The sequence below is a fragment of the Neovison vison genome, chromosome 14 (assembly GCF_020171115.1).
Source record: "Neovison vison isolate M4711 chromosome 14, ASM_NN_V1, whole genome shotgun sequence".
Lineage (NCBI taxonomy): Eukaryota > Metazoa > Chordata > Mammalia > Carnivora > Mustelidae > Neogale > Neogale vison.
Window position 1 is genome coordinate 24,276,054 of NC_058104.1, and position 25,645 is coordinate 24,301,698.

Genomic DNA, 25,645 nt, shown 5'->3' on the forward strand with positions numbered 1-25,645 from the left:
GCAGAGCCTGTCCTCCATACCTGGTGCCGGACAGAGCCCTCGATGGACTCACTGCAGGCTGGGAGCTGTCAAAGGCAAAGGCGGCCAGCACTCTGCGGGTAGGTGGGAGAGGAGAGCTGTTCGCTGTGCGTGCCAAGAGGCTCATGCACATCCCACCTCTTTTCCAGACCCTTCCTAGATATGGTGTACCACGCCCTGGACAGCCCGGATGACGACTACCATGCCCTGTTTGTTCTCTGCCTGCTCTACGCCATGTCTCATAACAAAGGTAAGCCCCCTCGCCTTGCCTGCCTTTGTGACACCCCTCTATGGCTCGTGGAACCAAAAGAGGAAGCCACTTTCCTTGAGGAATGCCCTTTCTGGTTTTGGCAAACTCCCACAAAACTTCTCTTTGGCCTTGTTAGAGTTTCTCAGGTGCTTTAGTAGAGACCAAAGCCATAGGAATTGGTTACTCAGGCAGCATGGGTGGGGTGGGTGGGAGGGAAGGTCCAAGTGACTGTCTAACCCAGTATGACTACATTCACGCTGTGGTTTTCTTTCGACCCCTGGCTTTTATGGCTGACTTACCTCCGACCTCTGTTCCTAACGTCAGAACTGAAATCAGTCAAATTGTAATCTTGGTTTTGCTATTTATAATAGCTGATGTTCAAGTTCTGGGTCGAGGGCTAAAATAGACTCTGGGCAGATTGGGTGGAAGCGCAGGTTTCCTTTCTGGAGAAAGGTGTGGTTCTCTGGCTTCCCCCGTGGAGGCGGAGTGGTCAGGACCAGAGACCTGCAGAGCTGACAGACCTGGTGAAGATTCATTCCCTCACTTCCTCACTGGGGACAGCCGCTGGTTTGTGCCTCCACCCGGCTTGACACTGGCACGTTCTGAAACCCCCGCATCAGAAGCTGTTCAGAGAAGAAATCAAGAACATTCTTCCTGGCCACTGTCCAGAGCTAGCCTTGGCATGGATGAGACCCTGCAATGTTTTAGTAGGTTTTTCATAAGCTAATTGGGAGGTAGGTGGAGGTGGGTTTTATTAGACAGCCTATGTCTAGAGACATTTAAAAGGCACTTAGCATAATAAATAGTTGTTCTTAAATCACTAATCCTGATAAATAAGTGGGCCAGTGGCTAAAGAATATATGGGAAAAAAGCTTTGCCTCCCATCCCTGCCCTCCACTCCACTCTATTCTTTAAGGTGGTTTATCTTAGTATTCTCTTGTGTGTCTTTTTAAAGATAATCCATGCAGGGGCTCCCAGTCGGTTAAGTGTCCAACTCTTGGTTTTGGCTGAGGTCATGATCTTGGGGTCGTGAGATCGAGCCCTGAGTCAGGCTCCGTGCTCAGGTCTGCTTGGGATTCTCCCTCTCTCCCTCTTCCCCCACCCCCCGCTCTGCTCTTGCCCCTCTCTCTCTGAAATAAATATATCAGTCTTTTTTTTTTAATATTTTATTTATTTATTTGACAGACAGAGATCACAAGCAGGCAGAAAAGGCAGGCAGAGAGAGAGGAGGAAGCAGGCTCCCTGCGGAGCAGAGAGCCCGATGCGGGGCTCGATCTCAGGACCCTGAGATCATGACCTGAGCCAAAGGCAGAGGCTTTAAATCACTGAGCCACACAGGCGCCCCAAATACATTAGTCTTAAAAACAAAGAAGGATATCCATGGAAACCCAAGTATGAGTATATATGATTTTATTTCTACAACTGTCCCTACTTAAACATGAATAGAGGTATCCCTTATTGTCTGTTCCTATCCTGTTTTTCTCACTTCATCATGTATCTGCACATCATTTCTCATCCCCAGAGAACTGCCTTGTTCTTTTTGTTTTTTTTTTTAAGATTTTACCTGAGAGAGAGCGAACAAGCAGGGGAAAGGGCAGAAGGAGAGACAGAGAGGGAGTCTCAAGCAGATGCTGCACTGAGCATGGAACCCAGCACGGGGCTCGATCTCATGACCCTGAGATCATGACCTGAGCCAAAATCAAGAGTCAGATGCTCAACTGACTGAGCCCCCCAGGAGCTCCTGCCTTGTTCTTTTTAATCCTTTGTCTGTGCATCATTTATTCTGCCATCATCCCCTTATTGAATGGCCCTGAAACTCTTTCTAGGCTTTTCCCACTGTGGTTAGAATCCTCCGTGATGGCTCTTCTCACGTTAAGTCATTGTGCTCACATGCAGCTCCATAGTCCTGGCTTAAGACCTCTAAAAAGAGCCCAGTGAGCCCTGAATCCTGCTGATGTTTTCCTCCTGTCTCCTTCCCCGCCATGGCTTCTGTAATCCCCTCCAGCCCCTGGCCTGGTGCATGTCACACAGGAGGCCTCAGTTTCTGGGTGCGAACAAAGCTAGATGAGACTGACCTGTGCCAGCCAGGGATCGCCCACCACTCCCCTGGCCCCTGACTTCTGTCTCTCTGCTGGGTGCCTACTGGAGACTCGTACCCAGGTATCTCAAGACCGCCTCGAAACACTGTGCTCGTCCCCCTGCAGTATACCCCGACCGCATCACATTTCCTGCCATTTCTGCTTCAGTTGAAATTGCCAGCCAAGGTTGAAACCGCCATGACCTTTAGGTCCTTCCCTCCTTTGATCCCAGCATTTAGTCATCGAGTTTTGTCAGTTCTCCCTCTTCAGCTTGTCTGATCAGCAGAACTTAACTGAGTGCAACTTGGTACCCGGTCCTAAGCGAGATGCTGGCGGTGAGAACCGGAGGCGTGAGAGCAGGAGAGATCCGGGCAGAGCAGTCCAGTGGCCGTTATCCCAGCCTCTCGGGGGGTCAAATGTGTGGCCATTTCATAATCTATCCTCCATAGCACTGCCTGGTGATCCTCTGTAAGACTGTGTTGACCATGTTCCTCCTCTGTTCAGAAACCCTCCGTGCCTTCTTCTCTCCTTTAAGCCCCGCCCTCCTCTGCCTATCTTGAGTGTCCAGATGGCACCCACCATGCCAACTTGATCTGTTCGTCCGACTTCCCTTCACAGACCCTTGGCTCTGGGTTCACATTCTTATCTAGGGATAGAACTCTTTCACAGAAACTTGGGGATGCTGTTGTGGTACTCCCTGAACTCTTTAAAGTTCTTCCGGTTAGAAGCAACAGAAAGTACTTCTCATTAACTTAAATAAAAGGGAAAGTTTACAGGAAGGCCCCAGGGGCAGCTCCCAGGATCTGAGAAGTTGCTGAAAAGCTGAGGGAAGGGCAGGAACCAACCAACTCCGGGGACTTCCCTCAAGGTAGATCACGATTTGGCCCCAGCAGACACCGGGCTAGGAGTCTGCCTCTGTTCAGGTTTCAAATTCTGGCTATTCCAGCTCAGTGGTGTGTCTGACTCTGGAACATGCATTTATGTCTGGGGGTCAGGGTCACATAGCGCAGACTTGGCCTAAGGGGCCTCAGCCCTGTGTCCGGGACTATTCCCAAAGAGAGGGAGCTTCCTTGGAAGCCTGGCAGCCACCGCAGTCATTGCCAACATGCCTACCTGGTCCGGGCTGGTCTTCTACCTTCCTGTATTCACTTGTGTTTCCTCCTGCCGTTTTCCTTCCCCCAAGGTCACCACCTCTTGATATTTTGCTTGCCTGCCAAGGGTCTGCTCAGAAGTCACCTTCTCCAGGAAGTGTTTTCTGATCCCTTCAGGTGATACTCACTTTGGGTTGGTACCGTCTAATGTGGCGGGCACGTTTCCTACCTTGCCAGATTTGATTTGCTTAGACTTTTGTTAAAAATGTTTGCATTTATGTTCGAGAGTGGTACTGGTTTATGGACTTGTAATTCTCTAGTTCTGTTTGCTTTCAGAGTTATGCTTGCCTTGTGGAATAAATTGTAAGGTATTTCCTACTCCTGGATGATAGGGAGTTTTTATACAGTCGGTATTATTTCTTACTCAAATATTTACTCAGACTCTTAAATAGATATAAGGTTGATGAAGTTTTATCTATTTTTAAAAAGACTTTATTTATTTATTTGACAGGGATCACAAGTAGGCAGAGAGGCAGGCAGAGAGAGAGAGAGAAGTGGGCTCCCTGCTGAGCAGAGAGCCCGATGCGGGGCTCCATCTCAGGACCCTGGAATCATGACCTGAGCCGAAAGCGGATGCTTTAACCCACTGAGCCACCCACACGCCCCTAACTTTTATCTATTTTTGTGTGAGGTTTGATAGCTTGTGTCTTTCAAGGAATTTGTCATCACATCTAAATTATCAAATTTATTGGCATAAGTTTGTTCATTATATTCCTTTATTATCATTTTAATGTGTGTAGGGTCTGTAGGGATGTTCCCATTCTATCTCATGGTATCGATTGTTTAGGTATTCGTTTGCTTTTTCAGTTTGGCTGGATATTTAACAATTTCTTATATTGTGCATACTCAAAGAATTATCTTTTGGTTTCATTGATTTTTGTCTATATTTTTTAGTTTTATGTTTTATTTCTGTCCTTTATTGCATACCTTCAGCTGCTTATTTCAGATTTAATCCACTCTTCTTTTTGTAGTTTTTAAAATGGAAGCTGAGATCATTGATTTTTTAAGTAATTAGTTTATTTTTTTTTAATTAATGTGTAGTGACATTAACCTTTTTGTGTGTGTAGTTGTATGAACTTCAGCCCAGGTATGGGTTTGGTCAGCACCAGCATGATCAGGAGACATTATAGTAGTTCCATCAACCAAAGATTCCCTAGTGCTGGGGGTGTCTGGGTGGCTCAGATGGTTAAGCATCCAGCTCTTGGTTGCAGCTCAGGGCCATGGGATGGAGCCCCATGTTGGGCTCTGTGCTTCCAGTGGAGTCTGCTTGGGTTTCTCCCTCTCCCTCTACCCCCACCGCCCTCACTTGCTTGCTGTATCTCTCAAATAAGTAAAGAAAATCTTTTTTTTTTTTTTTAAGAATTTATTTATTTGACAGAGAGTGAGAGAAGGAGAGAGAGCACAAGCCGGGGGAGCAGCAGAGGGAGACGGGGAAGCAGGCTCCCTACTGTGCAGAGAGCCCGATGCGGGACTCGATCCCAGGACCCTGGGATCATGACCTGAGCCGAAGGCAGAGGCTTAACCCACTGAGCTACCCAGGCGCCCCAGTAAAGAAAATCTTAAAAAACAATTCCCTTGTGCTATCATTCCTTTTCAGTCTGTCATACCGTCCTTCCCGTACCACTCACTGATTTTTAAACTTTTCTTCTTTTGTGATAAGCGTTTGACACTATAAATCTAAGTGTTGCTTTTAGGTGCATGCAATACATTTTGATATATGTGGCTTTATTTTTATTCAGTTTAAAATATTTTATCATCTCCCTTTGATTTATTCTTGTCTGTTGTATCGTCTGTGTAATTTGTAGTTATGTTTCTCTTAATTGATTTTTCTCCTGTTTGGCTTTTGGACTCTGTCCTGGGTCACGGTCAAGTTACTTGGAATCAGTTTGATCCTTTCGAGGCTTGCAAGCTTTGCTGGTGCCGGTCCAGAGCGGCCTTTGGTTTCAGGCTCACTTGGCCCCACTACTGAGGCAGTCCCTTTCTGAGGATTCTACTTGATGGGCCATGGGCGGGTGGTCTTTCCATGCTGGCTGCCGGGAACGGGAACCCTTCTCAGCCTGTGTGAGCCTGGGATTGTTCCTGAAGGTCATTGCCTTCCCTCTCATGCATACACAGAGCAGGACTTAGCTAACGCCTCAAAGGACCCTCTGTAGCTCTCTCTACAGCCCCCCTGCTTTCCGGTCCTCCCCCTGTCCGGTCTTCCTCCTCTCAGTTATAGTCGCTCAGCCCATCTGAGCTCCAAACTCTGCCTTCTCATCTCAGAGAGACAGTGGCCTTTGTTGGTGGTTTCTCTCTCTCTGCCGAGACCTGGAGGCTCTTCCTGGCCTGTGAATTAAAGGGGTCCCTGCTCCCACTGCCTTCCGCTTCTTCTCTCATTCAGCACCCCGCTGTGCTGCTTGCTGCCCTGCCCAGTGTGTCATGATCGTCGTTGGCTGTATTTTGCCTAGTTTTCTAGTTGCTTGACTCAGGAGGGTACATCCCATCCGTCTTGGCCGAGGCCCATGCTAACTGAAAAAGTTTTATTGTGACTAATCGATACGCAATAAACTGTGCACATTGAAAGGTGTACACGTTGATCAGTTTTGGCATTTGTGTACACCGCTGAAACCACCACTGCAATCAGGACAGAGTACATATCCATCACCCTAAACACTTCCTCCTGCCGCTTTGTCACCCCTCCTCCCTGTCTGCTCTCACCCCTCTTCCCAAACAACACTGGGCTGCTCCCTGTCACTGTAGACTCATTTACTCTTTCTAGAATTTTATGTAAATAAAATTAGGTACTATGTAGTCTTTTTTTTCTTTTTTGTACGGCTTTTTTCAACATTTGTAATTATCTTGAGATTCATGATGTCCTGTCTATCAGTGGTTCATTTCTTCTTACTGTTGAAAGCAGTCCACCGTGTGAACGTACCACAATTTCGTTTATCCATTCATCTGTTAATGGGCATTTGGCTTATTTCCAGTTCTTAAGCATAGACTACTTGGAACACTTCTGTACAAGTCTTTTATGAACATATATTTCCTTTTTTATTGGGTAAATACCAAGGAATAGGATGGCTGAATCATCTGATGACTGTCAATTTGTTTGTTTTTAAGAAAAACTCCAAGGGATTCGTGGGTGGCTTGGTCACTAGAGCATCTGACTCTTGATCTCACGTCTTGATCTCTGTGTTGGGAATTCGAGTTCTGCATTGGGTGTGGAGCCTACTTCATTTAAGAAAAAAAAAAGAAGAAGAAGAAGGAAGGGAGGGGAACTGACAATTTTTTTTTCTGAAGTAGTTGTATAATTTATATCCCGTCAGCAGTCTATGAATGTTCTGGTGTCTTCACGTCCCTGCCAATACTTGTCTGGCCATCTTTTCAATGTCAGCCATTCTAACAGACATGTCAGTAGTGTCCTACTGTGATTTTAATTTGCATTTTCCTAATGACTAATGATACTGACTTTCTTTCTGTATGCCTCATTGGCCATTCTGCATGTTTTCTTTGAGGGGGAGTATTACTGTAAATCCTTTGCCCATTTTTCATGGATGGTTCATTTTCTTATTGTTGAGTTTTGCAAGTTTTTTTTTTTATATGTTCTCGATACAAATCCTTTATCATTTGAGTATTGCAAAGATTTCCTCCCAGTCTGTGGTTTGTCTTTTCATTTGCTGAGAATGTCTTTTGAAAAGCAGATATTTGGAGGCACCTGGGTGGCTCAGTGGGTTAAAGCCTCTGCCTTAGGCTCAGGTCATGATCCCAGGGTCCTGGGATTGAGCCCTGCATCGGGCTCTCTGCTCAGCAGGGAGCCTGCTTCCCTCTCTCTCTTCCTGCCTTTCTGCCTACTTGTGATCTCTCTCTCTCTGTCAAGTAAATAAATAAAATCTTTTAAAAAAAATTTTTTTTTTTTTAATTTTCATGGAATTCCTGTGGCACTTTTTATAGCTCTTTTTCTCTCCATTTTTTTCTCTCCTGTCCTGGATTGCCCAGTGTCTAGAGGCAGAGACGATGTGTCTCCCGATGGACCCCTGCAGTACCCCGCTCAGCACCTGGGCCCCAGCCAGCGCTCAGCCAGTGTGTGGACTGGTCACCTCTCAGGCATGCGGCAGCTCCTCTGGCCACCCTTTATGGTGGCCTGTGCTTGGGGCCTCAGCCGGGAAGGTCCTGCTTTGCAGGAGACAATGCCAGGCTCGAGAGGGCCAAAGGGCACGTGGATGAATTCTTTGTCGTTCTGGTGGCTGGCTTTCCTGGGTACCCAGGAGGGAAGCCCTTGCACACCGCAGCTCCTTCATCCAGGGTTGTGTCCCAGAGGGACCAGCCTCCTGAGGTCCTGCGGGGCGAGCCTCCCTTTCTTTCTTGCGGTATGGCCCCCTCCCCCTCCTCTTCCTTCTCTTCCTCCTCGACATCTAAGGGGGTTTCTTCTTGAAAGAGTGGAAGTGTCTAATTGAGGGAATTTAATTCCTTCTTCCATTTCACGCTAGTGCTGCTCATTTATTTACTCACTCAGCCTTCTAGCAGAGATTTCTAGAAGCCTCACTTATTCGATGCCAGGCACTGTGGTTAATGTTGAGAACCCAGTGGTGAACCAAACTCATATTTTCAGGGAGGTGAGCGTGGCTGCTGTGGAGGGAGCATGGCGAGAGGGGTGGAAGGTGAAGCAGCATGGCAGGCGAGCGGGCGCACACGGCGGGGACGCGAGGCGGTCAGGAGCTTTGATGGTATTCTGACACAGCGGGAGCTCTGAAGGTTGTTCAGGCAGGAAAGCATTGCGCAATCTGTGTGGCTTCCGTGTTTACCTTCTTTTGAAAGTGACTGCTTTGTCTGAAATGGCCTTTGGTTCCAGAAGACTGCGTCAATCATGAAGAATTTGTGCTTGAAGTTTCTCAGTTATTCCTGTGGGTCCCGCTGCGTGCCAGGCAGCGCGCTCAGCCCGGGGGCCGTGAACTCCAGCCCACTGAGGCTGGGATCGCGGTCCGCTCGTTGGGCGGGTGGGCGGTGTGCGATGGTGGGCAGGCTGTGCTCTTGAGAGGTGGGCAGGCTGGCGCCCGTGGGCAGAGGACGGGTGGGCGGTGATGGTGAACTGCATCCCACGGGCTGCGTCAGGGATGCTGAAGGTCGGTGCAGCCGGGAGCCCACCGGACCTGTCTGTGTCCCTTGGACAGAGTGCACTACGGTTCTGCCAGAAGACGGGCAAGATGGAAAGATAGGGGCGGGTATGGGCAGTGTTGAGGTGGCGAAACCGAAGGGCTTTCTTGTCATCCGAGAGGTATGTGCTGTACACTTACTGCATGCGAGGCACTGCCGTGGCTGTTGGAACAAGCCTCCATCAAGTGTACAAGGAAACGAGACGAAACCGGGTCATGGGCTGGTGGGGTGTGGGGGTCACTAGCTGGCGGCTGGGGACGCTGCCTCGAGGAATGCCATCAGAGCAGGGGTCTGAAGGGTGAGAAGGAGTCCCCTTTGCCAAGATCTGGGGCATGAATGCTCTAGGCGAAGGGAACAGCATGTGCGAAAGCCATGAGGTGGGAGGGGCTCACTGGTTTGAGGAGCAGACAGCGGGCCAAGCAAAGTGAGGCACTGACCAGGTGATCTGCCCAGATCTCAAGGGGCCTTGAAGGCCATGGAAAGGAATTTAGATTTTATTCCAAGTGCAGTGAGAAACCCTAAAGGGCTTTTTTGTTTGTTTTAAGATATATTTATTTGTTTGAGAGAGAGCAGTGGGAAAGGGCAGAGGGAGAGAGAAAATCTCAAGCAGATTTCCCGCTCAGCATGCAGCCAGACATGGGGCTTGATCCTAGGACCCTGAGATCATGACCTGAGCTGAAATCAAAAGCTGGGTGCTTAACCGGTTGAGCCATCTTGGCACCCCGGAAACCTGGCGCCCCAAAACCCAGAGACTGAAGTATTTTTAAGTTAGAAGAGTGATGTGGTCACAGGGATATTTTTGAAGAAGCAGTCAGGCTGCTGGATGGAGGCTGATGAAGGGGGTGAGGAAGGGAGTTGCAAATGGGAAAGTGGGAGGCCCAGGAGGCAGCCGTTGCAGTAGTCCAGGCTAGGGATAATGTGGGTTGAATCAGCATGTTGGCCATAGAGCCAGCGGAAACTGGAAGCGTTTATGATTTGTTTTGGCCCTGGAGTCAAGATGAGCTGATGGATTGGATGTGGCAGTAGAGTGAAAGGGGACCCCTTTTTTGAAGATGGGGAGACAAGGAGAGGAGTAGGCTGGGGGAGGGGAGCCCTGCTTGGTTCCGATGGGAAAAGGCACCGAGGAAGGAGTTTGGGTGTGGCTGGTGGTGCCATTTCCAGAACCAGCAAGCATGGGCCATGGAGCAGGTTTGGAGAGGAAGCTGGAGACTTCAGGTTTGCCTTCTGGGGCCCCAGTGCCCGGGGGGCCCCCAAAGGACACTGCCTGGCACGGAGTCACTATCTGATTTGGGCTCCAGTCGTCGCCTGTGGGCACAGGTCTGTACTTGGTGGGTGTCTTTTCTTGTTCATGGTGGTTGGTCAGTTGGTGTTTTGGTCAGGCAGCAGGCAGTTAGCTGCCCTTAACCTTCAGCCTCTCTTCCCCAGATCTGTACCCTGCAAGCAGGGCCCCTAATGAAATGGTCTCTTTCCGATAGATTTTTCATCATAAGACAATTTTAACATAAAAGCCATGTTAATAAAAACCAAATGTTAGCTCAGGCCTTCCAGTAAATCATAATAGATGAGATGCTGCACCGAAATGAATATCCCACTGTGGAAAGGGTTGACCAGTTGGAGGAAGGCACTCGTTGTGATTCAGTTGGGCCACATAATGAATTCTGGTTCATATCTGTAATAGCATATGCAGCCTTCTCTCCTTTGTCAAGTCTGCAGAGGCCTGGCTCAAGGGAGGGGGGTGAGTTCCGCAGCTTTCGTATTCTTAAAAGTTCCCCCACTCCACCCATCACCCTCTTGCCCCATCCATTTATCATTGTTTACCCAAGAGGAATCTCGGGCCTTTTGGGTTTTGTTTTGTTTTGCTGAGAAGTTACTGGAACACAGATGAGAGGTATGGGAAGGGTTGTAAGGTAATAGGATAAAAGGAGGCTTTCGCCATGCAGAGAGCTGGCAAACCACCATTTTGGATTTCGACTGACACATAATCAGAACTGGAAGTACATTGGAAATCAGCCCAACATCTGGTTAGCTTTCGAAATAGTTGGTCTATAGTTTTCCAGAGCTGGCCATGCTTGTGTGACTACAGCCAAGGAGACCTCGTGAGGTCAGAACAAAACACATTTTTTTTGCCCATCATTCACCTGGTGCCATTGTGGCCTCTTTAGCTGGTGTGGCTGTCTACGTCTTTTTATGTAGCTTTGGTCTGGGTCTTTTCTACTACTCTCTTGGGTGGGGGCTCCTGCTAAGGAGGCTGAATCCAGAAGTCGAAACTTAGAAGGGAAACTTAGGAACTGGTTCCTGACATCAGGGAGCCACACCCTTCCCTTCTATTTTGGATTCTTTGAATTCATTGGGAGTTCCACCCCTGCCTCCCCCTGAACCCTGTGATCACTGGGTGGAAGCGATGCAGAGGGAGACCCTTTCTGAGTCACTTGGACAGAGCAGGATCTGACCCCCGCGGGAAGGCATTGAGGAAGCATGTGGTCTGCTAGAAGTCCGAGTGTCCTAGTGCATCTTCCCAGGCCGTGTGAAGTACATCTGGGTTTCTTTGGAATTTGTCTGTTGCTCAGCACTTAAGGGTTGAAGCAAATAAGACAATAAGTTATCCACAGTGTTTATTTCAGTCAGAGGGAAATGGCTAGCAAAGAAACTCAATCAGGCTTGCAACAAAATCCTGCCTTTCAGTGCCTAAAAACCTGTGTGTGTGTGTGTGTGTACGTGTGTGTGTGTATGTGTGTGTGTGTGTGTGTGTGTGTGTGCACGTGGGCCGTTTCCCTGGTCACATGCATATTCTTGTCATATCGTGACATTGACCTTGTTCATTAACAAGGCCACTAACTTGTTTGGGCCCAGAAGAACTCCTCGAGCTTTTGAATGGCTGCACAGGCCTTGAAAGCCAAGGGCTGGAATGGGATCATTCAGAGTAACAGAGGAGGTTTTCGAGGCTGCAGTGGGAGAAAGAGAGTTGGGGGGAGGCACTGAGGCATCTGGCCCAGGAGGAACTTTGGGGAAAGAACAGAGATGCTCCAAGGGTTTTTGTTTTTGTTTTTTAAACAAAGTTTTTCCATGTGTTGCATGGAGTCGACCCTGTTCTCTGTCTCCCTAGTGGCCGGTGGTCAAATCCACTTCACGTAGAATGCATTGCAATACCAAGTTGGTTTTGGGGAGAGAGAGCACCTTGAGTGGTTGGGGGGCAATGGAGACCATTCCAGAGTAGGCATAAGCACAGCCAGATCATGTCATGCCCTCCGGGGATCTTGGCAGATAAGCCTTGCCCGTCCCTTTCCCCCAACGTCTGCCTCATCACTTTCTTCCAGAGCACCCCATCCCCCACCCTCCCTAAACCCTACCACACTCCTTGCAGAAGTTCCTTGGGCAGCTCGAGGCAAATTCTCACCCATCCTTAGACTCCTACCCGAGCAGCTTATCCCTGAGTTTGCCCCCAAACAGCAGAGCGCCTGGAAGTTAGCTGGGTCCTGTCCACCTTTGGAATCCTTCTAACTGTGCTGCCAACTTGCTCTGTGACCTTGCAGATGTGACTTAGCATCTCTGGGCCCTAATTTCTGACTAGAGGAGGAGGTTGCACTGGAATCCAGTTCTGTGAAGTTCTTCAAGGAAGTGTTTCTGTCCCTCGGGGTCCCCCTGTTCACAGAGAGTGGAGCCACTAGTTGAAGGTCAAGATAACCTTGGAGTGTTTTTCTTCCTGTTGAGAGATTTTGCCACAGATTTCCTCATTTTTGACAAAGTCTCCGGGAGTCGGGGCAGTCCTAGGAAAGGGTCAAAATGTGGAAATTGAAGACGTGGTACAAGTCTCTGTGTGTTCCGGTCATGCTGACCACCGCCACGTTCCTGAGGGAGCCAGCAGCTGGGCCCCTCCCACTGGCCTCATTGAGGGGGGATGAGAGATGGTCCCGCCGAGGAACAATCTTTCCTCGGAACCTCCGACTGACAGCTCCCAAAGGGCCAGAAACGGGAGGACAGAGAGATGTGAGGCTGGTGTTGACATCTCTGGGAAAAGATGCAGCCGCCAAAAAGATTCACTTGGTGTTCTTCTTGCCATTTAATAAACCAGGATGCTTCAGAGCAGGACATGGGAGCATCAAAATGGGATATAGAATCCACAAATTAAATTTTCGCTGCAATCGGATTTTTCGATGAAGCCACGCTGGAGAGGCGCGTGCGTGAGCTCAGCCCGAGCCCTCAGGTCGTCCCTCACCCGTGTCATCTCCTTGGCATGGCTCAGCCTTTGGTTTGGAGCTGGAAGGAATTCAATAAAGCAAGATATATTGTTATGGTTTATGACGTCAATGTGTATGCGTAGGAGTCACTTAGGATCCAGACAGTCAGCCCTTCAATGCTCTCCTCCACTGTTTTGTCAAGGTTCTAAATGAAGCGTCATCTAGTACTCAAGGGGCCGTATTTCAAGAGTTCCGAGAAGTGCCACCTTCCCCCTTTTTGTAGAATAACAGGAAAAGACGTGCTTTCAGCACAAACAATCCATTCAGCTCTCCAACCTTGGATCAAGTGAAATGTTTGTTTCTGGGAGCGTATTTTTTCCAGAGCCACTTTAGAAGAGAGAGATAAGAGTTTGGGGGAACCCTCACCCCGCACCTGGCCTGCCAGGGTAGCCCGCACAGGTCCTCCTGCCACCCCGGCCCCCAGGTTCCGCTTTAAGGGAGCCGACCCTGAGTTCACAGTCAGACCTGTGTGCACGCTCGTTCTCTTCTGCCCGGCCGCCCCTCCCCTGTCTCGGCTTTTGTCTTTGAAAGGCTCTTTGCCTTTACTGGCAGAAAAAGGATTCCTTCGCCTCTTTAAGAGAGACCCGCACTATCGGCGTCTTTGTATTTGCTCCTTTCTGTTGCAGGATGTGGCCTAATGGCTTTTTGCCAGCGCTGCCCCTTGCCCAGTGCAGCACCTGCCCCTGCCTCTGCGTTCCTTGAGTGGCGGGCCCGGCTCCTTGAGTTGGCTGCCAAGATCTTGAGGTGCAGCTGTTGGGCATGACTGTAATTTCCTTTCCGTCTAGTTTGTTCCTCTCGGTCTGCGTTTCCCCCACCGTGGAATGTGTCTGATCCGGGGGTGGCCCCTGGTGGCACGCGGAGCTGGTATGGGACAGCCGGGCAGCACACCGTGCCGAAGTTCCTCCTTTGGCGTCCCTGTTCCGAGCCCCCCTTGTCACCATTTGGGGTTGGCACGTCTTCCCCACCTCTCAAGTACACACCAGTCCCCCCATGGTCACAAAGATGGTCTCGGACCACGACAAGTAGTAGCCAGTCAGTCAAGTCTTTGGCTAAAACATCTTTTTCTTTTGTACAGTGACTGCCAGTGTTGCAGCAGTGCTGAGTCCCCATTTACAAATAGTGACAGAAAATGCATGTTTTAGTATGTGGGTTTGAGTTCCACTCGCGGAGAAGTCTGCCGTAAGCAGGGGTTCGGGCAGTGCCGGTCATGGCGGAGATCCTGGAGCCAGACCTCGGCTTTCGGGATGAGCAGCGTCCTTGATGAGGGGACTCCACTGACAGCCTGTCCCTTTCTGCATTCCAGGCATGGATCCTGAAAAACTCGAGCAAATCCAGCTCCCGGTGCCCGGTGCAGCTGAGAAGACCACCTACAACCATCTCCTGGCCGAGAGACTCATCAGGATCATGAACAACGCGGCCCAGCCAGGTGCCTAGGGCGTGGCTGCTCACAGGGGCAGTGTGGGGAGAGGGACCAGGCCCCCGAACCATGCGTCAGGAGTCATAGGTTCCAGACCCGGCCTTTCTGGGAATACAGGCTGGTCTCAGCCACTCCCTGGGCCGTGCCTACCCTGGGCCACCCATACCATCCTGTCCAGCCACATCTTGACCTCAAGGTCTCCTCTTTCCCTTGCTGTGAGTGTGTGCAGGACCCTGTCCTTCGTCTCCTTCCACACCTAGCCCTTCTTGGACCAGCAGCGCAGTGTCCCCAGCCTTCCTCTCACAGTGGCTGAGGCCACATCTGAGCATGAACTAGACTGAGAGCATGTGTGAGAGAAGGCTGGAAGGTTTGAATCAGGGGCTCTCGATAGTACAAGACATGGCCAGTGTCGAACACTTGTCAGCCCAGTTCTGAGGTTTGGGCTGAGGATCTGCAGCCGGGACAAGGGTTAGAAACAGATGAAATGAGCCGGTATGGCGTTTCTTCCCTGGGGACAACTTTGCCCCCCCCACCCTGGGGGGACAATTGGCAACATCTGGAGACATTTTTGGTTGTCGAAGCTTGAGGAGGGTGTGCTCCTGGCGTCTCGGGGCCAGGGATGCCGCTGAACATCCTTAGCTCACAGGATGGCCTCCAGTGACAGAGGATCACCTGACCCAAACGTCAGCTATGCTGAGCTTGAAAGACCCTGACGGCAAGGCCGGCTCTCTGTAGAGGCAGCGAGAAAGGCCATCATGGTGTGAGCGAGGGTACAGAAAGGGGCCCGACGGAGACATGGCCTAGTTGAGAGAGAACCACGGAGTTGCACAGAAGGAACAGTGTGGGGTTGGGCCCAGGTCAGTCTCAGGAGAAGGGCAGGGTGGGGGTTTTGGTTGTAGGCCAGGACTAAAGAAGTCACAAGGAGTGGGCTCCGCCAGGCAGCCGGAAGCCCAGTGGGACTTTGGGGAGAGAGTACAGAGGCTTGGAGAACGGGGTCCATGGACAATGTTTATCAAGTGCCTCCTGCCTGCCAGCCGCTGTGGGCAAAGGACCAGGGTACAGGAGGTGCAGGACAGTTGTGGCTCCTGCCTTCCAGGAGTTGCAGCTGGGGGTATGTGAAGTCCCAGGGGTCTGGGACTCCATGTGGAGATAGACGCCAGAGCTCACATTGTGGGACTCACAGACATATGGGTGGTTCTGGAAGCCACAGCAGAGAAGAGAGGACTTCTGGGACCAAGCCCTGGGCACTGCAAGTGTCCTCAGGTGGCATGGAAGGGGGAGCCAGCGCAGGAGACTGAGCCAGGTCCCACATGGAGGAAGAAGGGGCAGCAAAGAGACAGGTGTGGCTCAGAACCAAGGGCACCTGGTGGGGTCAGTTTTCTACTGAGAGGTCTAGCGCAGGGAGCAGAGCTCATCCCTGAGGATGGTGCTGAGGGCTATTTGAGGACATGTGGCCCAGTGTGAGGAAACGCAGTGCCTGGCCTGAATGTTAGAGAGGAGCCTCCAGGGTGGGGAGGGACAGCCAGCCTCTTGAGGGGGCCAGTTGGGCATGTCAGCACCAGGCAGGAGCTTGCAAAGGTCTTGTTGGAAGATCATACTCCCCTTCCCTGGAGGCAGCAGCAGGGGGCTCGTGGCTAGGCCAGTGGGGTTCTGCGGAGGGGCAAGTAGGAGTGAGGTTGTGCCCCAGAGAGCTCCAAGTGGGAGGCGGGTGGGCGCAGCACAGAAGCAGTGTTCGTGCTGGGCCGAGGGGGCTTAGCTCCGTGGCTGAGACCAAGCAGCCTTTCCCTGCAAGTGATCCCCTTTCTCCTGCTCCCCACCTGACACACGAAGTAGGGAAGGGTGGGGAGGGAGGCGTGCGGTGGTACATCTGCCTTGAGTGTTTCCCAGTTTCCCATCCTGATCGCTGGGGTTTCCAGGACCTCAGGACTGTGGCCTGGAGACGTCTTCCTCTTCCACAATGAGACATCTCCCCAGCGGTGCGTTCAAAGACCCAGGGAGGAGTTTGCCTAAGAGCAGGTTTCCCACCTGTCAGGCATCCCCAGATGCTTCTAGGAGCAGTGCCTAATGTGGGTCTTGGCATTCAGAGCCCCTGAATGCCATTCACCCCCCAGGGTGAGACTTTGGACACATCACTTCCCCTGCCCGAACTTTAGCCTTTAGAGCACCCATTGTAGTGGGTTTTCCCAGAGACTCCTGGAGGGAGGGTCTTTGACGTGCCCAGCACCGTGACCGGCTCACAGTAGCACAGCAGGTGGGTTAGTCAGAGCGTGGTTGCCGGCGACAGAAACCCAATGTAGACGGGCTGAAACAATGCATCCAAACTGCTGACTTGTGCAACTTGGGAGTCCGTTGGAGCCTGGCTTAAGGCACAGCTGGACTCAGAAGTGGGAACAATGCTTTCGGGACTATTTTTGGGCTGTCCCACTTTGTGTGTCAGCAGGATGACGGCCAGCAGCAGCCCCAGCCGTCCCTTTCCCTACTGGGGTGCGGGCCTTGCCGCAGGAGGCAGACTCTGGGTGGTCTGGTGGGAAGGGTGGGCTTGGACGAAAGGTCAGAAATGCAGGCAAGGGTGCAGAGGTGGCTCATGCAGATTATCGGGCTGGTGGTCCTGAGGCCTGCTCATGGCCCCGGCACTGTTCCTATCCTGCCCTCAGCCCAGCAGAAGGAGAGTTGGTTTTGCTCAGGGGTCCTGGAGCCTTGTGGAATTGAGCCTTCTTGGTTCTGACTGGCCCCTTTGTCTGTCTCCTCCCCAGTCACTGTGACCGGAGGAAATAGAGCACGCTGACCAGCCTGGGTGATGGGCCCCTCCCTGGGGCAGAGCAAAGGGACCGGCTCCACCCAAAGTGGGGTCGGTGAGTCTCCAAAGGAAAGAGAGGTGCTTGTTCCTAAAAAGGGGAGGGAACCCGGCCAAGGAATGCCACCGCAGATGGCCACTTTCCCAGCCTTCAGGAATAATTAGTAATCCTCCTCTTCCTGCCTCCCCTCCCCTGATAAAGGGAGTGCAGGGAAATATTCGGGGTGGGAGGTGTGGATGGAACATTCTATTGTAATTGGGAAGGGATTGGCGTGTGAGTTCCCTCTGGGTCCCCGCTGGATGTCGAGGGGCCGTCAGCTGACTTGTTAAGCTCAAAGTAGGCAAAGCAAGACACTGTTTCACAGCTTCCCACCAGGCTGTGCGAGGCTGACTCTGCCTTCCCCCTGTAGATGGGAAGATCCGCTTGGCGACGCTGGAGCTGAGCTGCCTGCTCCTAAAGCAGCAAGTGGTGACCAGCACGGGCTGCATCATAAAGGACGTGCACCTGGCCTGCCTAGAGGTGAGGGCCCCGTCCTGTTGCCCAGGTTCCGCGCACAGCTGTGGGAAGGAAGATGCTAGATCTAGATGGGAGCCCTGGTCCTGGGGTCTGTAGCAACCCAGTCATTCCAGTGGAACAACCCTTCCTCAGAGACTGGCTTGAGGAGCCCTCTTCACTATGGAATTTCTGTAATTTCTGTGACAATTAGTGGCCCTGTATTTGTTAAGCAGAATTTTATTATTTTTCTTTGTGCATTAGAAAAATCTTACACATATCCGAACACATGCATGCTTTTTACGTATTGATGGTTTACTGTACTAATATCTACACTCATTTTTAGTTTTTATTGTCTTCCCTCTTATTTTTCAGGTTTATTTGAGAGGGATTTATATATTATATTTATATATTTATATCTTGTATTTATTTAGAGAGTACAAAGGTAAAAAGGAACAGCTATCGTGGACACTTTGGTGTGTGTCTTTAAAGATACACACACACTGACACATTGTAAGAGTCACCGTAGCCCTAGTTTATAACCCACTTCCCCCACCTAACTGGATGTTAATAACTTCCCATGTCACTCCCCGGGGTCTCCTCTCCTTTGCCCATTTTTATTTTGAGCCCCTCCTCCTTCCCTCCCTCCTTCCCTCTGTGTTACAAACCACATTATAGATTGAAGGCTATGAACCACCCCCCTCATCTGCTTGACGTGCACTCAGATTCTGGAACTGGTGACTTCCCCAACTCAGTGGCCTCCCTCACGTCTTCCCTCTCTCAACAGGGTGCCCGAGAAGAAAGCGTTCACCTAGTTCGGCATTTTTATAAGGTAAGTGGCCAAGGCGCAGGGGAGGGCAGCTTGGTGTGTGTCACAGACACAGAATTGCCATATCTAGGCGTGCGCACATACCAATCAAAAGTTCGTGGTGCCTTCTTGTACCCGTGCACACTGAGTGAGCACACGCCGGGTCCAACCCCCGAGCAGCAGGCCCAGCACTCTTCGGCCTGTGCTTGTCTTTGCAGAACCCCTTCTGAGCGCTCACCCCTAGTCTGTGTTAGTTTGCTCATCCAATGATACGTGAAATCAGTTATTGATGAGGCTATACATAAGTTGCAAATTACATGCATGCTCGGAGATAAATTACTTATGTAAATCAATATGTTCGTGAGGTGTCCGTGTTTTTCGTATAAAATAACTTTTCAGTTACTCACGCATTTGTGAATTCTACGCGTGTGTGTCATTTACAGACATTTATGCCAGGACGCCTCATACAGGCTTCTAAATCTTCATCATTGAGTTTAGTGAGATTGTGTAAAGGACCACCATGACTCCGAGTCACCGAGGAATTTGTCGATGTCGATGTCCTCTTCAGATTCCAGATGGTTAGTTTTGAAACCTCTGGCTGTGAAGGTTTTGTTTTGCTCTATATCTGAAGCATGATATACTCTTAGGGAAGTGCATCATCTGTCAGCAGGAGATGGGTTAATCCACATTCCCATGGGCCCCATGGCTCCCTGAGATTTTGACCTCTGTGTCTGGTCTCTCCAGGTCCAGTTAGCCGGAGTTTCCCCTCGTCATTTTGCTGACGCTGAGAACCTCCCTGGAGGAGGACAGGTGTTGGTGCTGCCATCTTGTTATCATTCAGCCCCTTTCATTATCTCTACAAACTGCCGTGAATCATAGGCGCAGATGCACCAGACCCTTCTTCTTAAAAAAGCTGCTCTTATTGTCAGTGTTCGTGGGGAGAAAACGAGGTCTTATAACCTGGAAATCCACCTCGCCAGCCACAAATGACCCCATGCACCTGCCACGTGGTGGCCACGCCCAGATGAGGGGGGACCACTGTGGGACCCCACACATGGGGGAAGAGATCCTAGGCTCCCGTTAGCATTCTGAGGGGCCTGGCCTCTGAGCGAGAATACAAGACCTCAGCAAAGCTCAGAAGACAGCGGGAGAGCCTCACGGCTGCATTAGTCATCTTTCAGTCTCTTTCCAGGATAACTGCTCTTAGTTTGTTCGCTCTACCCCCAGAAAGACAGAGATACATAGGTAGGCATTTTCCCGGAGGATTTATCTTTAGCCTAAGGAGAGCTGTATTTGAATTGTAGCTCCCTTCCCCCTACCCAGATTGTTCTTTTGTCCTATAAGGGTTATACCCGAAGTAGAATATCTCAGAAGCTTTTGCATCTTCTCAGCGTTGCGATCTCTGTGATTCTTACATGGTTCTTATTGCCATGCAAGAATATTCAAGTTTGGGCTGCCTGGGTGGCTCAATGGGTTAAGCCTCTGCCTTCAGTTCAGGTCATGATCTCAGGGTCCTGGGATTGAGTCCCACATCGGGCTCTCTGCTAGGCAGGGAGCCTGCTTCCTCCTCCCTCTCTTTCTCTCTCTCTCTCTCTCTCTCTGCTTGCCTCTCTGCCTACTTGTGATCTCTCTCTGTCAAATAAATAAAATCTTAAAAAAAAAAAAAGAATATTCAAGTTTATCTGTAGTTCTGACAATTGTAAAAAATATATAAAGGATTGCTCCTTTTCCCATCCTGACTGTGTGCATGTGTATGTGAGAGAGAGAAAGAGAGAGAGAGAATTAGATTCAGGACTCAGGAGAGAGGACAGTTTGAATAGCCATGGTGCCTTCAACTGCATCTCCACTCCCTCCCCCTCCTGGGCTGTGCTCCATCCAGGGGTGACCATAGTGACCACGAGTGCTAGCATTTACCAGCCCCGACACAGGGGGGCCAGCCCCGACGCAGGGGCAGGCTCTGCGGCCAGCACTTCACTCGGGCGAACCCTCGCATCCTCCCAGTGACCCGCATAGATGTGGGCTGTCATTCCGGTCTTGCAGCGAACCAGAGGGGGGTTTTGAGAGGGAGAGCTGCGACTGGGCCCCTGGTTTGTGAGTCTCCGAGCCAGAGCCTTACCCACCGCAGCCCTGCGGAGCCGTGGGGCCTCACGGATGTGCCTCAGAAACGACCAGGGTGAGCTGTGTACTTGCAGCGTTAAATATGCTTCGTCACACGCCGCCTTTCTGAGGTGGGAGCCCCACGGATTTAACGTGGCCCCTGAACCAGGCTTCTCATTTCTCCACCTGTTCTCAACACACAGATGATGGAGAAACACTCGTAATTTCACCCACTTTTGTAGTTTCATTACGTATGGTGTTCTTTTTGTTGTTCTAATTCGCTGCCTTGACAGAAGGACTCTAACTCTACATGCTTGAAAAAGAAAAGAGAGAAATGTTGAGAGGTGCCATATGATATTTGGGCTTTCGCTTGAGCGTGTGTGTTCGTGTTCGTGTGTGTGTCGTCCTTCCTGGCGATTCACGAGAATCACTATTGAGAAGCAGATGGCCCCAAGAGCCGTGAGCTGGGGTTTGTAATACTTTGGTGTGTACGGAAAGAAATATGCATCATCTCTCTCCCTTCCTCTCTTTTTAGGGAGAAGAAATTTTCTTGGACATGTTTGAAGATGAGTACAGGAGCATGACAGTAAGTGAGGGGCTGGGACGCAGGTGGGGGCCCACGCACTTGTCCTGCGGAACTGGGAGAACACCATCTAACTGGGGCCTTTCCGGCCGAGATTGGGGGGGAGGTGAATCAGAAGTGGTGCCTTTTGATCCCCATCACTGGTGAAATTTCACATGGTCCCCCACTCCCCCTCTGTGGGCTGTGCCAGAGATGGGTCAGGAAGATTCCCTTTGATACGAATCAGGAGTGTAGAGCACATTGGATGTGTTCATTCTTTTACTGCTCCTGTCGCCCCGATCAGGAGGCAAGAATCAGAGAGGTTGAGTGAGGCCCCACATCTGCCCAGCCAGTGAGGTGCAGAGTCAGGATTCCAAAGCCCAGCAGTTCGCCTCCAGTGCCCTTTGCCGTGCCTCCAGAATGTTCTAGCGTGTTGCTTGTCCTTGAGTCCACAGCACCGGCTCAGCATCAGCCCTTTCTCTTCCATCCATCAGGCACCGTCATGGGAAAGGATCAGTTCCAAAGATGACAGCTTTCTCCATTTTGTTCATTTCCATGCATCCCTGTCATCTGACCCTTAGTTGGCACTCAGTAAATAGAGGATAAATGTCCTTTTCGTGGGCATTGCTCATCAAAGAGGGGAGTGATTCAAAAAGTTTGTAGTAAACCTAAGTGTCACAAAGACAAAAGCGCTTGCTCTAAGTGGCTCCGGGCTCCCTAGCTCATCTCACCGGTTGTGGACTGCTGGGCCCTTACCACGTCCTCGCCCTCGGCACGTCCCAGGCCTCTGCAGAGCCTGTTCCAGGGAAGATGTCAGTTGGCATCGATCATCTCCAGAAATACCACAGTAGTGCCCAAGGCCTGCTCTGGTGGTGTACGGGCCGCTCAGGCGTGCCTCTCACCTGGAGATGGCCACTGCTCCCCCTTATTCCCCCAGCCCCTGGGAGAGTGTGTCCGTCTTCTACTCTTTGGACCGGTCACTAGAGGGGAGTGGATTCGGGGATTAACTGCTGTGGTGCTTGTCCCTGGGACGTCCTGTTCTGCAGCGCAGTTCATAGTTCGGTTTCCTGTTGGAAACATAAGGCTCGTATGTCACTTGACGATGTGAGCTCAGGCTCCTAAACCTCTGCTCAGTATCTGCCTTTTTAAAAAATGGATTTATTTGAGAGCAAGAGAGTGTACACTCAGTGTGCAATCAGGGGGAAGGTCAGAGAGGGAGGGGCAAAGGGAGAGGGAGGGAGTCTCAAGCCGACTCTGACCCAGGGCTGGATCCCACAACCGTAAGATCACGATCTGAGCTCAAACCAAGAGTCTGACACTTAACTGACTGAGCCACCCAGGCGCCCCTCTGCTGTTGTTACTTACTAACTGCATGACCTTCCGTGGGTTGCTTACGTTCTCAGTGTCCATTTTTCCGGGCTGTGAGATGGGTCCCGCACCACGCGCCTGGGCTCAAGTGCCTAGGAGATGCCCCCCGGAGAGTGTACACACCACTCATATCGGCTTCCTCTCCCTCCCGCCATAGGCGGCTTCCAGGTTATGGGAGGGCTGCTCTGGAGCGGCGGGCAGGCTGGAAGGCACTGCCAGAAGGTGATGCCAAGGGTGGCCCCCGATGTAGCTCAGGGCTCCATCACCCAGCCCTGGGATAAAGGGATTTGGGATGGGGCACCCCAGGCTTTGCAGGAGATCTGCTTACAGAGGCCAAAAGAAAAAGACAGGCAGCATGCAGTAAGTGTCTCCTCGGCTCCCTAGCCCAGACAGCTGGGCCCTCATCACAACTGTCCTGGGTAGTCAGTCAGCTGTATGTTCCAGAAGGGGCAGAGGGTGTGGTAACGATGGAAGCCCACTTTCTGAAAAACAAAACAAAAAACAAAACTCAAAAAGACACACAAAAAAGCATGGAATGCTTGAAGGAGTAAAGTTAGTTCTATAGGAAATTTACCTTAAGAAATGTCATTCCTTTATGATGTCAGGGAAATGAAGTGTCCATGTCCCAAAACACGTGGATATTCACTCTCTGTATTGATGCAGCAGAGTTCCAGGAGGGGAGATGTTGTTACCAAATATCAGAGTAATCAGAGAAGACTTCCTGGAGGTGGTGTGGAAGCAGGCAGACAGTTCTGTTCCCATGTGGCCCAGAGGCTGTGGGCCGATACCCTTCCTCTGAGCTCACTGACCCCTCTGTAATAAGGAACAGCATCAGCAAGCAGCGCTATCCAGCAGGAAGTGAGCCCTGCTGACACCTGGCACTTAGTAGATGCTCAATAAGTGGCTCTGTTGTATGATCCCAGGTAAAGACAACAAGGCAGGGAAGGGAGATGGTGGTCATGTGGCAGGAGTCCATTCTGGAGCAGGGCAGGCCTGGGTCTGCGTCTTAGTTCTGCCGCCCACCAGCTGAGTCTCTGTTTTCCCATGAACAGATCGGGAAACATCCCTTGTGGAGTCCTTGGCGGATTAAGTAGGATCATGCAGGCAAAGCCTGCAGTTCGCCACCTGCCCGCAGTCCGTAGTCCACGATAACTGGGGGCTGCCATCACTACGTCTGCTTTCGTCATCCTTGACAGCACAAAGAGAGGGAGGCGGGTTGCAATCAGGGCCCTGCTCCTGGCCGGGTGTGGGGGAATGAGCCGGTGGGAGACCACAGCTTTTCACAGCACAGAGGCAGCTTCTCGGGAGTGTCTGAGCTGCCACTCAAGGGAAGGAAAAAATCCGTGTCTTGGGAAACAAAGGCTTATGTCTCACCCTCTGGGCTGCCCTGAGACCTCACGCCAGCCTTCTCGTGGGCTCGCTTTATTCACTTGCCGTGCGCGGGTGCAGGCGAGGGGCCTGGGTAACCTGCTGCGTCCTCTTCCTCCCTTTGGTGAGGTTTCCTTTGACGTCTCTCTTCTAGATGAAGCCCATGAACGTGGAGTATCTCATGATGGACGCCTCCATCCTCCTGCCCCCCACGGGCACGCCACTGACTGGCATCGACTTTGTGAAGCGGCTGCCGTGTGGCGACGTGGAGAAGACCCGGCGGGTGAGTAAGCGCAGGCGGGACCCACCTCTCCTGGGCCGCCATCTGACCAGGTCAAGAGCCTGCCTTTCAACCCACTTTGGGACAGGGGCGGATGACATCACCCCGCACCGGCGTCCCGCCACTGGGAGGAACTTCCCAAGGCGAGCTGCCCTTGGCCGAAGCAGGATTGAGATTCCCCTGTGTGAGGGCCAGGCAGGCTGCCTTGGGTGCAGAGCAGGGCCCCAGCCCCCAGCTCTGGGGACCCGCCTCTGAACCTGGAACAGGCAAGGGCAGGGGAGGCCTCGGTGTGAAATTCCGTCCCAGAGGGGCTCGGGACCCCCAGAGACGGCACCACAGCGCCATGGTAAGGTATCTGAGGGCTCTGGGGGTGAGGCACACGCACATGAGACCATGACTCTAGCCAGCCCGCTCCCCTGTGTGAAAAGCAGACGAGTTCTCGGAACCCTGCGGGAGTGCGCGTCCCTTATCAGCGCCGTTTTTCTGAAGCTGGCTGGCGGGCTGTTCACAGTATTTTATCTCTCGCGTAAGATCAGTTTCTTTCTTAGAAAGCACCATCACCTCTTCCTAGAAAATCATTCCCTGGAGACATGAATGGATGCATTAGATGAGTTCCTTGCCCTCTGCTGCTCAGCTAATCCCCATCTGACCAGAGCGGCCGAGGTGTTAATTTGGGGATTTTGAGAAGCAGGAGGGACCTGCTGGACTGGCCTCCAACAGGAGGATTCCGTGGTCTTCCTCCACCTGGGCGGTGATTTTGCCTCAGAGGCCTCGGAGCGGGAGGGGACTGCAGAGGAAAGCCGACTTGTGTGTTTTAGTCACTGAACATTCCCTTCTCTCTGACCAAAGCCACAGACCTCATGGCAGGACCCACCCCGTCTGAGCCAGTGACACCCTCCTTCCTCAGGCTCCCAGGCAGCCCTGCAGGCCCCGTGGCCAGGCCCACGAGCGTGTTTGTGGGTGGCAGTGTTTGCACTGGGCATCACGGCATCAGACAGCACCCTAGGACCGGTTCTGACAAACGCAGGTTATGTTGGCAACTTGTTCACAGGCGGGTGTGCTCACCCTTTGGTTGGCCTCAGAGATGTTCCCTGGCGAGGCTAGCACAGAGGTCCTGTCCCCGAGGCCCACCTTGTCCCCTGAACCAGAGGTCTGGAAGGCTCTGGGTGGTGAGAGCTGCTGTTCTGGGTTGCACTCTGCCTTCTCTTTTGGTCTCCGGGGCCCCAGTTGCTCAACACTTAGATGAGCTCGTGTTTGATATCACGTGTGTCGTTCATACCAGTTCTTTGTCTGACCCTCCTCATGGAATTCTACCACCGTCCTAGGAAGTTGGCATCAAAGGAACCCATCTTGCAGAGGAAGAAACTGAGACATGATGAGATCAAGTGATTTGCTCACGGTCCCCCAGCTAATAAGTAGCAGAGCCAGGACTCCGTGCAGGCAGCGTGGCCTCCAGAGCCCACATTCTTAGCCGCTCTGACCTGCTTCTTCCCACTGCTCCCTTCATTGTATCTATTAGCCCTACTTTGTGCTGGACACCAGGGACATAACATACACTGCCTCAGTCCTCAAGGAGTCCATGTGCAGGACAAGGGA

General features: G+C 51.5%; 1 protein-coding gene across 6 annotated transcripts in view; it reads left to right on the plus strand.

Moving 5' to 3' along the window:
• CLEC16A (C-type lectin domain containing 16A) overlaps positions 1-25,645 on the plus strand; it is a 201,819-nt gene that overhangs the window by 74,162 nt on the left and 102,012 nt on the right. For all 6 annotated transcript variants that reach the window (XR_006382353.1, XM_044234077.1, XM_044234081.1 and 3 more), the window contains 6 exons: positions 168-268; positions 14,166-14,288; positions 17,484-17,593; positions 18,354-18,398; positions 21,007-21,057; positions 23,924-24,052. Coding sequence is in view for 5 of the 6 variants with exons in the window: in XM_044234077.1 (XP_044090012.1) it covers positions 168-268; positions 14,166-14,288; positions 17,484-17,593; positions 18,354-18,398; positions 21,007-21,057; positions 23,924-24,052 (559 nt within the window). In the remaining variant the exon portion in view is untranslated. The remainder of the gene's footprint in view (positions 1-167; positions 269-14,165; positions 14,289-17,483; positions 17,594-18,353; positions 18,399-21,006; positions 21,058-23,923; positions 24,053-25,645) is intronic.